We start from the raw sequence: 15,035 nt of genomic DNA, 5'->3' as shown, positions 1-15,035 counted from the left end.
TCACAAACAGTTCTGTTACAGAATTTAAATACTTTTTTTTAAAAAAAAATAGTTTCTTGTCCTTGGGATAATGTGACAATAAGTCTAAAATTGTGTAGGCAATTTGGAGATTTTGTGCAGGGATGTTTTATATGGACATGGTTAATGTGCTGTTTAATGGGCATAAAGGTAAAGGTAAAGGGACCCCTGACCATTAGGTCCAGTCGTGACCGACTCTGGGGTTGCGGCGCTCATCTCGCGTTATTGGCCAAGGGAGCCGGCATACAGCTTCCAGGTCATGTGGCCAGCATGACAAAGTCGCTTCCGGCGAACCAGAGCAGCACACGGAAACACCATTTACCTTCCCGCTGTAGTGGTCCCTATTTATCTACTTGCACTTTGATGTGCTTTCGAACTGCTAGGTTGGCAGTAGCGGGGACCGAGCAATGGGAGCTCACCCCATCGCGGGGATTCGAACTGCCAACCTTCTGATCGGCAAGCCCTAGGTTCTGTGGTTTAACCCACAGCACCACCATAGCTGCCAAGTTTTCACTTTTCTCGCGAGGAAGCCTATTCAGCATAAGGGGAAATCCCTGTAAAAAAGGGATAACTTGGCAGCTATGAGCACCACCCGCGTCCCTTGTGTTTAATGGGAATAGTTGGACATAATTAGGGGAAGGGCAGTAGCTCAGCTGTAGAACATATGCTTTGCATCCCAGGTTTCTAGTGGTGCAGTGGTTCAGTGCATCTGGCTGTTAACCAGAAGGCTGGTGGTTTGAGCCTACTCTGGGATGGCTGTGGGCAGGATTCCTGCATTGCAGGGGGTTGGACTAGATGACCCTCAGGTGTACTTTTCGACCATACAATTCTATGATTCTATGATTCAGGGTAAGAAAAGGTGTGACCCCTGGCATCTCCACATAGAGCTGGTAGAGACTGCTGGGTATAAAACACCTTGCACACCTCTATTCAGCAGAGGGCAGGGTACAGGCTAATAGCTAGCCAAGGGGAAATACACTGTTATTTGCTGCTAAACCCCTATAGCTCTGCTGCTTCTCTCTCTCTCTCTCTCTCTCTCTCTCTCTCTCTCTCTCTCTCTCTTCTACATGAGAGGGCCATGTGAAATGGCTCAGGACTGCCATACCTCTAGGGCCGCCTCTTTCCATATGAACCTACCTGGACCCTGAGATCATCTCCTGAGACCTTTCTTTGTGTGCCTCCTCCTTGAGAGGTCCGGAGGGCGGCAACGCGAGAATGGAGCCTTCTCTGCAATGGCTGACAGTCTGTGAAATGCTTTCCCCAGGGAAGTTCGTCTGGCACCTTCATTATACATCTTTAGGTGCCAGGCAAAAACGTTCCTTTTTAATCAGGCCTTTGGTTGATCTGATTTACATCCTATGCCCTTTTAAAATGTGTTTTTTTAATAGGGGGCAGCTATTGAGTTTTTGTTCTTATTTTTATTATGTATTTTGTGGTTTTATATATTGATTTTATTTTGTGAACCGCCCTGGGACCCCCGGGTATAGGGTGGTATATAAATTCAAAAACAACAATAAGCCCCATCACATAGGCTTAGACTCCAAAGCCACTGTAAATATGAAGATGATGTAAGTAATAATAATATAATAATAATAATTTATTATTTATACCCCGCTCACCTGGCTGGGTTTCCCCAGCCACTCTGGGCGGCTTACAACAGAATATTAAAATACAATAATCTATGAAACATTAAAATCTTACCTAAACAAGGAAAAAGAACTTTTCTTCCCTTTCCCAGTGCTCTGCTTTATTTTACTATTTTCAAGCAATGCTAGTGATGTGTGATTGAGACAGGTTGGGTGGTGCTAGGCATTACTTGGTTACTGTTTTGGCTTGATTTTATATGTTGTAGTCTTGTTGTGAACCGCCTTGAGACCTCTGGGTATAGGGTGGTGTATACGGTAAGATGAATGAATGAATAAAACAGGCAGTGCTTTTTTCCTTTAAAAAATGTTTAGGGGTACTCTCATTTTGACTCAAGAAAATCACCATTTTATAGTTGAAACTGGGGAAAATAAATACACTAAATGGACAAAAGCACAAAGATTCACAAAATGTTTAGGGGTATACGTACCCCTAGGGGAAAATCACTGGTACTAGGACTGGGCAGCTCCAGCTCCCAAGATTTTTGACTCTGGTATAAACTACAAACCAGTCATTTTTAAGAAACCCAAGCAAGATTTCCTACCTGAAAACCTGCCAGTCACTGTAGACAATACTGAGCTAGATGAACCAGTGGCCTGACTCATAAAAAGGCAACTTCTTATGCTCTTCCTATGTTCCCTGCACTGAGTGGATTTCATGGAAATTGGGGCTGGGGGAAATGGAGGTCAAAAAAGGAAACCCACCAACTCACTCCCAAACCACGCATGTAACATCTTTTCTATGTTTAGCTTATCTAAACACTGGTGGAAACTGGGCACCGCCTAAAAGCGGTAAGGCATAATGGTACATGCGGAAATGACATTCAGATTTCCACCCGCATTTTTGCTCCACATGTTGCTACCCTCGTGACTTAACTTGAAAGGTTGTAAGCAGTGTATTAGTTAATGTGGGCTGCAGTCGACATGTGACTGTAAGAATCGACCGCTTTCATCATTTAATCGAAAGGCGACCACTTTCATCATTTAATCGAAAGGCGCCCAGATGCCATTCCCTGAAGGCTTAGAGCGCGGAAGCACAAAGAGAGGAAAAATGTATTTATAACCAAATAGGAGCAAAATAAAAGGGGGGGGGGGAATGGCTTGCACCTTAGATGTTTCTGTGCTTGCACCAAAAAACATATACGTATAAGATACTTTACCAGTACTAGCTAGTTAGCTCTTTGTGCAAATCGCCTTGTAGTAATGTAAGACATAGCTGTGTGAAGGACAAGACTGAAATAAAAGAAATGATCCTTTTGCTAAGCCTAACCCAATCCACTTTGAAGAGAGAAACTCTGCATTTCCCTCTAGGGCCTCCAGTTGTAAATTTGAAGTCCGCAGCATGTACAGTTTTTATGAATTAGCAAAGCTGTGGTAATAGGAATTGCATAGCTCATTTCGATGTGCGGTGCCCTGATAATGGGTCCATTAATATTCTGCTTCTAGAGTTAGTGAAGTGGCCTTTTAAATTTCATAGTCCGCTTCTGGAAGACAAATGTAGTTAAATCTGTGTAGCTGGCTGTTTCATTAGACAATACAAGTGGGGTGCTTAGCTCAGAGGGTCCAGAGGCACGCTTCTATGTGCAGGAATTGTCCCGCTTTGCACCTCTGCCCTGAATTGTTTGTGGGAAAGCCACATTTTGCTCTTTATTGAGCATTCATTCTGGTTTGTTTGTGGAGAGGCTAGATGACATTGTGCCAATTAAGTGTTATCCTACACTTCCCAGTGGCATTTCCCCATCGCTTTCCTTATCACAAAAAGTCTCGTCTTTGGGGGAAGCGGGTTTGTTGCACAAGAGCTCCAAATAAACACCAATTGTGCATTTTCCAGTGTGTGACTGGAGGCGGTTGGAGGATGGATGGAGGCTAACAGATTGAGGTTGAATCCTGACAAGACGGAAGTACAGTGGAACCTCTACTCACGACCACAATCCGCCAGCGATTGCCTGCTTCTGTGCATGCGCGAACGGTGGCATACCCGCCAATTACTTCCGGGTTTGTTGGGCGAAATGGATGCGAGCGGAGATGGACGTAAGAAGAGGTATGACTGTACTGGTTTGGGGGGACAGGGGGTGGGCAGGTGTGGGGGACTCCCTGGTCCTGAATGGGGTAACCGCACCCCAGAGAGACCAGGTGCGCAGCCTGGGAGTCATTTTGGACTGACAGCTGTCCATGGACTGACAGCTGTCCATGGAGGCACAGGTCAATTCTGGGTCCCGGGCAGCTGTCTACCAGCTCCATCTGGTACACAGGCTTGAGACCCTACCTGCCCGCAGACTGTCTCGCCAGAGTGGTGCATGCTCTAGTTATCTCTTGCTTGGACTACTGCAATGTACTCTATGTGGGGCTACCTTTGAAGGTGACCCGGAAACTACAACTAATCCAGAATGCGGCAGCCAAACTGGTGGCTGGGAGCAGCCGCCGAGACAACATAACACCGGTCTTGAAAGACCTACATTGGCTCCCAGTACGTTTCCGAGCACAATTCAAAGTGTTGGTGCTGACCTTTAAAGCCCTAAACGGCCTCAGCCCAGTATACCTGAAGGAGCATCTCCACCTCCATCATTCAGCCTGGACACTGAGGTCCAGCTCCAAGGGCCTTCTGGCGGTTCCCTCACTGCGAGAAGTGAGGTTACAGGGAGCCAGGCAGAGGTCCTTGGAACGCCCTCCCATCAGATGTCATGGAAATAAACAACTATCTGACTTTTAGAAGACATCTAATCCAGAAGGCGGCAGCTAGACTGGTGACTGGGAGCAGCCACCGAGATCACATAACACCGGTCTTGAAAGATCTACATTGGCTCCCAGTATGTTTCCGAGCACAATTCAAAGGGGTCCAGTACCGAGGGCCTTCTGACGGTTCCCTCGTTGCGAGAAGCCAAGTTGCAGGGAACCTGGCAGAGGGCCTTCTTGGTGGTGGCACCTGCCCTGTGGAACGCCCTCCCATCATATGTCAAAGAGAAAAGCAGCTACCAGATTTTTAGAAGACATCTGAAGGCAGCCCTGTTTAGGGAGGCTTTTAATGTTTAATAGATTATTTCATTTCATTTTTCTGTTGTAAGCCGCCCAGAGTGGCTGGGAAAACCCAGCCAGATGGGCAGGGTATAAATAATAAATTATTATTATTATTATTATTATTATTATTATTATTATTATTATTATTATTATTATCTGAAGATAGCCCTGTTTAGGGAAGTTTTTAATGTTTGATTTTTATTTTTAATATTCTGTTGGGAGCTGCCCAGAGTGGCTGGGGAAATCCATCCAGATGGGAGGGGTATAAATAATAAAATTATTATTAGTATTAGTATTAATATTATGACTGTATCCCTCCTGAAAATAGCAGGGGTGTGGAAACAGCCCTAAATACCAAAGATGTTGTACCCATTTTGCCAGGAAGTGTGCAAGCGGAAGTTCTAGATGTTGGACGTTCTAGATGTTGCAACTCATCTTGCAGAACAGGGGCTTGTGCCTACCTCCAAGTCTCCGGAGATATTGGCTCCAGCAAGAATTCCAGTGGCTGCAGGGAAAAAAATGGCAAACACAGAGAAAAATCCTTCGTCGCCTCTGAAATCTGGTCCGAAGTTTTCCGCAAATATGGAGGCTGCAAAGGCAAAGAGAAAAATCACTGTGAAGTTTTGAAGGCATGTCACGGATGGTAGTTCGGCTGATGGTAGTTCGGTAACATTTGGGGGGCCAAAGTTCCCCCACCCTGATTCATTGAGAAGCCACGATTTGTGGTGGCATGTAGCATAGGGGGAGGAATAGTAGAATTCACTCAGTGTGGCCGAGCATGTTTTGGTATGCATCGCCTAGCTCAGGCATGTCCAACAGGTAGATTGCATAGCTGCCAAGTTATCCCTTTTTTTAAGGGATTTTCCCTTATGCTGAATAGGCTTCCTCGCGAGAAAAGGGAAAACTTGGCAGCTATGAGATTGTGATCTACCAGTAGATCACTGGACATCTGTGGTAGATCACTGGTTCCCCCCAAAGAAGCTCAACAACTTTGGCTCCCCTAAGAAAAGCTCTACATTTTTGCCTTGCACCCCAAAAAGCAGGGATTTCCTCCTCCGTCAAACAAGCTCAACATCTTTGACCTGAACCCCTAAAAATGGGCCTTCCTCCTTCCTAAAAGAAGCTCAAAAACTTTGACCTGAACCCCCCAAAAACAGGGCTTTCCTCCCTTAAAAAATAGCTCAACAACTTGACTGAATCCCCCAAAAGGGGGTAGATCACTGCCAGTTTTAAACTCTGTGAGTAGATCACAGTTTCTTGGGAGTTGGCCACCCCTGGCCTAGCTGCAGGGGCGGGTGGGTGGGCAGAGGGATCTCCACCACTGGGGCCAGTGCTCTGATGTCCTGGGGCGGGGCCTTGGGAGCAGACCTGATTCAAGACTGCCTTGCTCGGATTCCACTCCTGGGGTTTAAAAGGAGACCTGTGACTGCTTACTCCCACTCTAATTCTCTGAAATCAATAAAGTTGCGTATGTATTTCATCCCAGAATCATCTCATGTTGACTTAGTTCTGCTTCCCACCCCTCCCTGCATCACTGTGCATATGTCCAGGGCTGTTGCTAGGGGGTGGCAAGGAAGTGCCCTGCCAGGGGCGCAGGCGAGGGGTGTGTGTGCAAAAGCGGCTTTAAAATATGTCCATAAATATGGAGAGCGGGCTGAGGGCTAGGCTGCCAGTTGTCCCTGCCTGCCTGCCTGCCTGCCTGCCTGCCTGCCTGCCTGCCTGCCTGCCTGCCTCCGCCGGGAGCCCCACAGACCACAGCAGAGCTTGTGGCTGCTTAGTCATCCCCTGGTCACCCTGGTCTACCCGCTGGAGAGCTGGGAGGCACCAGTCTACCTGGCAGAGGGACTGGAAGCGCTGCCCAGTCTACTGGTCCATGGCCTCATTGGCACCTCCAGGTCTACCACATTGCTTGGTGGGTGGGTAGGTGGGTGGGTGGGGCGAGTGCTCTCTGGTCTACTTGCTGGGAGGCCGGGGCTGCCAGGTCTACTTGGGAGGAAGATCTAATTTTTCTGTGGCTAGGAGGTGCAATCTGGACGGTTACACGGGTGCAAGATCACCTAGCTACGGCTCTGCATATGTCCACAAGGACTGCCTTCCACACAGATCCTCCTGATTGGATAAGAGTCTGAAAACTTCCTGTGCAGTCATCAGGTAATGGAAACTCCCCATTTAGTCTGCATCTATAAAATATGACTTTTTCTAAGGCACCAGGTTGTCATCGATGAACACAGAGGCGGGTAAATAAGATGCAAAAGCACAGCTGGTTATGGTTTTCAAATCAGCTATTTGGGTGCAAGCTTATGCCCAGTATATAGGTAACGGTAAAGGTAAAGGCAAAGACCCCTGGACGGTTAAGTCCAGTCAAAGGCGACTTTACCTTTACCCAGTATATAGAATGCACCTCACTCAATTACTTTATGCAAGATGCCAATAGTTGTATGTCAGTACTCAGTACTGTTTACTGCAGGAGCTCTGCGTATCTGCAACAAAAGAAACACTTGCCTTGATAATTGAAAAAACCTCTAGCCTTCTTCTCATTGTTGCTTGGAATGACGGTTCCAATGAAGAAATTTGCAATAGCAGCAAGAAGGATAAATAGAAGAATAACTTGGGCCTGCAAAGCCAAGTTAAGAGGTTATTTTTGGTAGAGGACATTTGCCTTTCATAAGCTACTTCAAAACTTGATGCAGTTGCGAAGTGGCATGGTGTTTGTACAGCTTAAAAAACTTGGGGGTCGAAACACTAAAAAGAGAGTTAGTCACATTTTTCAAAGTCTCGTTAATTTCAGTAGGTACTAAGGATGAGGAATATTTTCAGCAGTGTGGCATGAAGTGTCTCTCCCATACTCAACTCTTTGACTTCCTGGCTGGTAACTGCAAAGGGTGGCACAAGTAATAGGAAATGGGAATCTGTGATTTGCATTTTTCTACCACATTCCTTTTCATTGGGTGGAGGTTTGCTTGTGTGTGTGTGTGTGTGTGTGTGTGTGTGTGTGTGTGTTACAGTAGTACCTCGGTTCTCGAATGTCTCCGTTGACAAACATTTCGGAACCCGAATGCCGAAAACCCAGAAGTCAATGTTTTGAAACTCAAATGGTCTTCCAGAACGGATTACGTTCGAGAACCGAGATACCACTGTATAAATAAATAAATAAATAAATAAATAAATAAATATGCACATATCTTTGATATTGGTTGGGGTATTTGTGCATTTTGTACCTATACCTTAGTAAAAAATGGGCCATTGACACAAGACTCTGTAGCAAAACCACCTTGGCTTCCACAAAATCTGCTTGAGCATTCGCCTTCTCTAAATAGTTTTAATATTGAGAATGCTTTACCTTGGCTTCCCATTCCATACCGGCCACAGAAATGCCTAAAAGAATGACTACCGTTATAGCACCAATTATTCTGATGTCGTTGGTTGCATCAACCATGATTGCGTTGCTGTTCTGGGTGGGGGAAGGAAAGAGCGAGAGAGAAATGATTAAGGATATAGTTTCTGTAAGATAGTTTCTGGCAGCAACATAAAGCAGAAGGAAATGACTAAAGAGGGATTCTGCACATTCCATGGGTAATGAGCCCTGAGTTTCACATTTCTTATGACGGTTGAGCCTCTGTCATCAAGGTTATTGGCTTGCTAATTAGAACCCTAATTCCCTTTAGTAATTTCGGAACTCTTAACAGCCCTGTAAGAAACATTTCTTTGACCTGGTAGTAGTGGAGGAAAAGCTTATAAATTAGAATTTATGACACATTTAGGGAGTTCTAATTCACGAATACTTAACACATTTATTAGACCTATGGTCGTTATTTATTAAAAAGAAAGTTATTAGCCAAGGTTCCCTTGCATAACCGCATGTAAAGTATTGCACGCACACACCTTGAGCAGCTCCACGACGGTTTCTGCAAATCCAACGACATACATGGCTACTGCCACGGCATTGGCAAAGGCAAAGATTAGACCAATGGAGCCCCCAAACTCAGGTCCTAAACTTCTGGAGATGAGGTAGTAAGCGCCACCTGTCAACACAGCAAAGAGTTGCTTTGAGCACATTAACAGAGCTGCCCAAGACATTTGGGGCTCCCCAGTTAGCGCCACATATGCCAAGGATCTCCTGCCCAGTTGCAGAGAGTACAACTCCTGTATTCCACCCTCTCCACTGTATGTGATTGGAGATTTCCACCTTGGGCATCATCAGCTATGACGTTGCAAAGGATCCTGGGAGTATCTCTCGGGTTACAAGCTGTTTTTGGACTCCAGATGTTTTTGAACTTCAGCTCCCAGCAGCTCCAAGCAAGATATCCCGTGGTCAAGCATGATGGGAGTGGTAGTCTGACAAGAACTGAAGGGTCACTGGTTCCCCTGCCCTAAGGCAACTTATCCAGATTGCAACCTTGTGTGCTTTCTAGAGGGGTTATATAAACCTGCTGCTTTGTCAGTTGGTCAAACAATATATAGCTCTGAAACTAAGGAACTATATATTTCTTAACTTTATTTCTCTCTCTCTCTCTTAATCCATCTTCTATCACTCTTTCTCTCTCTTTTTCACCTTTTTTCTTTCTGGGTCTATGTTTTTTTTATTTTACATAGATTAGTGTTTTAGTCTGGACAAAAAAGACATTTCAATATAATCTTGGTATCTTTCTGCATAAAATCTAATAAAATTTATTAAAAACAGAACAAAACAACAATATATAGTTCTGTTTTATTTATTTATTTATTCCCCGCCCATCTGGCTGGGCCTCCCCAGACACTCTGGGCGGCTCCCAACAGAATATTAAAAACACGATAAAACATCAAACATTTAAAATTTCCCTAAACAGGGCTGCCTTCAGATGTTTTCTAAAAGTCAGACAGTTGTTTATTTCCTTGACATCTGATGGGAGGGCATTGCACAGGGCGGGTGCCACTACCGAGAAGGCCCTCTGCCTAGTTCAGTGCCTCTGAAGTCTTAAGGTTCGTTTCAAAATGAATGTATTTAGGATTGAGTTGGGGGGACTAGGACTGCAGAAATTAAAGTCTAAAGCCTCATTTGGCCATGAAGCTGACTTAGTGGCTGTAGGACAGTTACTAGCTTAGCCTAGGAAGATATTATGCCCTCTGGATATTTTGGACTACAACTCCCATCCTTCTGACCATTGACCATGTTGGCTGAGCCTGATGGGAGTTGTGGTCATGAAAACCTGGAGGACAACATGTTGGGCTACCCCTGATCTAGCCTGCCCCTCAGTTTTGCCGTGAGGGTGAAGGGTTGTGCAGTGCTCCCTGGAATTCCTTGGACAGGTAAATGTGTAATAATAAGTTGAATAGACCCATACTGTCCCAAAGGCTTCCCCAATTGCATTGCAATCCAATCAAAATATCCTGTGAGAACTAACTTTCTGCAGAGAGAACAGATTCAAACCACCAGGCTTCTTGCAAAGGTGCAAAAACAAATGCTAAAAGACGTCTCACCTGGTATTGTGGGTGGCCATACCAAAATCCATGACCGGAAGACGTGGAGAAATATGGATCTGGAGCCTAAAAAGCTGCATGCACTACTCTGATGATTAGGCAATAGTAGAAGAACTGGTTTCTAATATTTGCATCCATCCTGGCCAGTCCTGAGGCTGCATAGGTAAAATGTAAAGGAACCCTGGACGCTTAAGTCCAAGCAAAGGCGACTATGGGGTTGCGGTGCTCATCTTGCTTTTAGGTCAAGGGAGCCAGTGTTTGTCCACAGACAGCTTGCTGCGTCATGTGGCCAGCATGACTAAACCACTTCTGGCGCAATGGAACACCTTGAAGGAAACCAGAGCGCATGGAAATGCTGTTTACCTTCCCGCCAGAGCGTTACCTATTTATCTACTTGCACTTTGATGTGCTTTCAAACTGCTAGGTGGGCAGGAGCTGGGACAGAACAACAGGAACTCACCCCGTCGCAGGGATTCGAACCGCTGACTTTCTGATCGGCAAGCCCTAGGCTCTGGTTTAGACCACAAGGCCACCCGCATTCCAGTACATAGATCAATCTATTTGGAATGTGCTCCCACCGGAGGCAGTGATGGCCACCATCTTGGGTAGCTTTAAAAGTAGATTAGACAAATTCCTCAAGTTATCAATGGCTATCAATACCCCTTCATGGATCACTGCCTTGTCATGGCAAAGGGGCTTGAATAACTCCAAGAAGCTATGAGCTATGCTTTGCAGGGCCACCCAAGACGGACAGGTCATAGCTGAGAGTTAGACAAAATGTGATCTACCTGGAGAAATCCACTCCAGTATTTTGCCAAGAAAACTCCATGGACATAAAAAGGAGAAGTTTTGAGAAGAAAGTGAGAGTTTCCAAGGCATGCTCTGGTTCATGCGGTCATGGAGAGTTGAATACAACTAAGAAGACTAAACAACAAAAAACCAAAATCCATAGCTACTCGCTGCAATGGGTATGTTCTACCTCCATTGTCAGAGGCAGCCATGCTTCTGGGATACCAGCTTCTGGGAATCCCAAGTGGGCAGGGTGCTTTGGCACCCACATCCTGCCTGCAGGTTTCCCATAGGCATTGGGTAGACCACTGTGAGAACAGCATGCTGGACCAGATGTGTTTTGGGCCTGATACAGCAGGCTCTTCTTTTTTATTATAGTCACTCATAGTGTTCTCAACCAGTGAGGAAACTTCTAGGGAAGAGCTCTGGTCAGATTACTATTATTAAAGCCAATGATTTGGCCAGAAATGTGGTTGCTCCTCAGGAATAATCGCATGTGGTCTGAAACATGGGGGATGTGAAGAAGAAAAATCCCCATACATCTTCTCTGAAATGGCACTGCTGGGATTTCTATATGTAAATATTCTTCATAGGGATTTTCTGCATCTGCTTTGTAGAATCGCCAAATAATGGATTCAGAAAGGGTCAGGAGACCCAATAAGATAAACCCTTGGTCTGCAGCTTTCACACCAGGTTTATCTCCTAGGGCCAGTCCAATTCATAGGATGCCTCAAGGGCAGGTACTTTGTGGAAAGGCACTTGCTGAATAAATAGCTACTTTAAGTACATGAGGTGGTTCTGCACTTCCTTCAAAGAACTGAACGGCTACAGTGTTGGGAATGTTGTCCTAATCTCAAGCTGCCTTTCTATAAGGCATTTTGACTGCTAGTTTCAATAAATATGGTAAAAACTACCCTCTCGTCTGATTTGGCTCTCCTAAATATTTGGAAAGGGTAAGCACTCATTGGTCTTTTTCTCTAGGCTAGGCTAACCAATTAACATCAAGTAATGACCCTGCCTCCTTTCATCCAAACTGTCTCCCATGCTTCTGTTGAGTCCTTGATACTTAGTCGTTTTGCTCCAATTTATTTGACTTGGATAGGCCGGCACAGTTATCACTTCTCCAGATACATATATTCTTAATTTGAAACGCAAAATTGACTCACCTCCTCTTACCACTCCATTTGTACATATGGCAGACATGGAGATACCTGTTAAAGTTGTAACTACCACACTCAGGCAAATAACTACGACTCCAAGACCTGAAAAAATCCCAGAAAAGATGTTTGACCCAAATATCTTGGTCATGTAATTCATGCTAGTTTTTTTTTTAAATAAAAAAGGAAACCACCGTTTTCTAATAAGAAGCCACCATCATTCATGGGGAGGGAAGAGGTCTGACCGGCTCTGTTAAATACCTGGAATTCATGTCATCAAGATAAAGAGTAAGACCCTGGACATTGCTGGAGCGTGCCAGAACTAATCCATGTTCTCAAGAGACTTTGTAAGTTAAAGGAGTAAGAAACAAGTTAATGAATCCAATTATCTCCGCGAAGTGTTCCATCTTTAAGCGATCTGGATCGTCATGTTCACTGAAGAAAACCTGCAATGTTCTGAATACCTTTTTTTTTTTATGAAAGGGAAAAGGAACGAAAGCATCTCCAGGAAAAGAAGTTGATTCTATTTCTCCATCAGTCTCGGATAGGGTCATCTGACCTTTGTGGACTGAACTTTTTGATTCAGGAAAAAGGTTAAGAATCAGTAAATTACAGTGTCTCAAATACTGCTGATCATACAACTCACCTTCTGATTCCTTTGAGTCTACTGTCCACTGTGCTGTTATTTTAGGTCGAGGAACCCTTTGACTTGTCTAATGGTAAGACAATACATGGGAAACTATTTCTGAACATCAAGAGTAAGAGGGCTGGGGAGAAACATCCTAAAGATTTTTATTTATTTTTTACCTCCACGGACAAAACCATTAGTTGCTATTGCAGAAGTTGATAAGCCAGTAATAGACGTGACCATGGTGGCAAGGAGGATAATGGTAACTCCAAGACCTGTCAGCAATGAAAAGATGAAAAATGTAACTTGTGGCTCATAACTCGCTACCATTGTTATTTAAAGTAGTAGAGAAGCCAGGCTTTGTCTTTCACTGGTGAAACTGCTTCATCATTACAGCTATAGGAATACCTGTTTCCTCTCTCTTCCTCATTTTAGCTATGTCACATAAGACTATATAAGTCAGAGTGGTGCATGCTCTAGTTATCTCATGCTTGGACTACTGCAATGCGCTCTACGTGGGGCTACCTTTGAAGGTGACCCGAAAACTACAACTAATCCAGAAGGCGGCAGCTAGACTGGTGACTGGGAGTGGCCTCTGAGACCACATAACACCAGTCCTGAAAGGCCTACATTGCCTCTCAGTACGTTTCTGAGCACAATTCAAAGTGTTGGTGCTGACCTTTAAAGCCCTAAACAGCCTTGGCCCAGTATACCTGAAGGAGCATCTCCACCCCCATTGTCCAGCCCGCATATTGAGGTCCAGCTCTGAGGGCCTTCTGGCAGTTCCCTCCCTGCAAGAAGTGAGGTTACAGGGAACCAGTCAGAGGGCCTTCTTGGTAGTGGCGTCCGCCCTGTGGAACGCCCTCCCATCAGATGTCAAAGAAATAAACTACTATCTGACTTTTAGGAGACATCTGAAGGCAGCCCTGTTTAGGGAAGTTTTTAATGTTTGATGTTTTATCGTGTTTTTAATATTCTGTTGGGAGCCGCTCAGAGTGGCTGGGGTATAAATATATTATTATTATTATTATTATTATTATTATTATTATTATTATTATTAGGGTTGGAATCAGATCCTCTTAATTTTCTCTATAGCACTTGGCAAATATTGGTTAAACCATATTGTAATCAAAGGTAGCAGCAATAGGAGACAAAGCATGGGGTTTGTATCCAACTAAATAACTGGGCACATGGAAAAACCTACATGAATGCATTGGAACTTCTCGCTCCCCCCCCCCATGTGCCCCCTGCACCACCCCCAGCTCTGTTCTGGAGGGTTGGAGAAACCACCAGAGCAAATTTTGGGGTGCACTGGGGGAGAAGATGGAGAGGAAGTTATGTTATGCTCATATAAGTTACTCTATGTGTGCCTTGATTTAGTTGGCTACAAGCCTGAGTACTTGCATTTGTTCACATTCATCCCTTGCAGCAACAAAACTAGGCTTTATTTCATCCGGGTCAAAGACCCAGTTTGGAACCCCCAACTCGCATTTGCATACACACAAACAAACACACACAGGCAGGGGGCCTCTATGGCGCCCCTCTGGAGGCTTCACCCGGGGCAAAAAACCTGGCTAGTCCCCTTGTAGCTTTGCTTCACTTATCTGCCTGCTCCATTTGTTGTCTCCTCCTCTGTCAACATATTGATTGCAAGCTGCTTGCAGACTTCTCTTGCCTTCATGTTACTCAGCAACATGTGATAGCTTTTGATCATATTTTAATAACTAATACCGTGATTTTGTGGTGTTGGTAGCAGTAATTTCTCCACAGTGCAGTAGCCTGCTACAAAATGGGACAAACCATTTTAAAGTCCCAAGCAAAGCAATGCACAGTTAATAAATGAACCACATCTGGATCATACTATCCGTTATCTCCCTATCAGGAGGGAGCAAGATTGTGCCTCTCTCCCACCCAGCACATCCCTCCAGGCACCTGCCCCCATCATTCCTAGACATCCATACCTAGACATTATGTTTGAATAGGCGCACACAATCCAATGCATGCAAAACCAAATTATATCAACAACAACCACCCCACAATTTGGGAACTGACCACGTGATTTGGGCTTATGTACACTGGATTTAGATGCGTACAGAATATTCAAATGTTATGACCACGCATAGGTGTCTGGGAGCGTCTGCAGCAAGATAACCACACTAGGCAATGAGGTAGCACAGGGACAAGATTAGGGAGCATATCACCCAAATTCTGAATACAGTACTAGCAAATTATACTTTTGGAATTAAATGTGGGGCGGCAGAAGCAAAGCCATTGTGATAGCTCTTGTTAGAAAGTAACGCCAAGCTCTGATTAAAGTTTAGATTAAAA

At 44.7% G+C, this 15,035-nt stretch overlaps 1 protein-coding gene across 2 annotated transcripts in view; it reads right to left on the bottom strand.

Annotated features, from left to right (window-relative positions):
* The window catches only part of SLC12A1 (solute carrier family 12 member 1), a 67,602-nt gene that overhangs the window by 44,806 nt on the left and 7,761 nt on the right, over positions 1 to 15,035 (bottom strand). Inside the window, exons 4-8 of one of the 2 annotated variants that reach the window (XM_035131125.2) lie at positions 12,887 to 12,982; positions 8,559 to 8,698; positions 8,017 to 8,127; positions 7,179 to 7,290; positions 5,138 to 5,265 (exon numbers count right to left, since the gene is read on the bottom strand). In XM_035131125.2, coding sequence (XP_034987016.2) covers positions 5,138 to 5,265; positions 7,179 to 7,290; positions 8,017 to 8,127; positions 8,559 to 8,698; positions 12,887 to 12,982 — 587 coding nt within the window. Of the gene's footprint in view, positions 1 to 5,137; positions 5,266 to 7,178; positions 7,291 to 8,016; positions 8,128 to 8,558; positions 8,699 to 12,088; positions 12,185 to 12,886; positions 12,983 to 15,035 lie in introns of both variants that reach the window. The other variant, XM_035131126.2, reaches the window with a different exon arrangement.

This window comes from Zootoca vivipara, chromosome 14, assembly GCF_963506605.1.
Source record: "Zootoca vivipara chromosome 14, rZooViv1.1, whole genome shotgun sequence".
Classification (NCBI taxonomy): Eukaryota; Metazoa; Chordata; class Lepidosauria; order Squamata; family Lacertidae; genus Zootoca; species Zootoca vivipara.
Note: the sequence above shows the minus strand (reverse complement) of the source record. Positions and strands in the feature narration are given on the sequence as shown.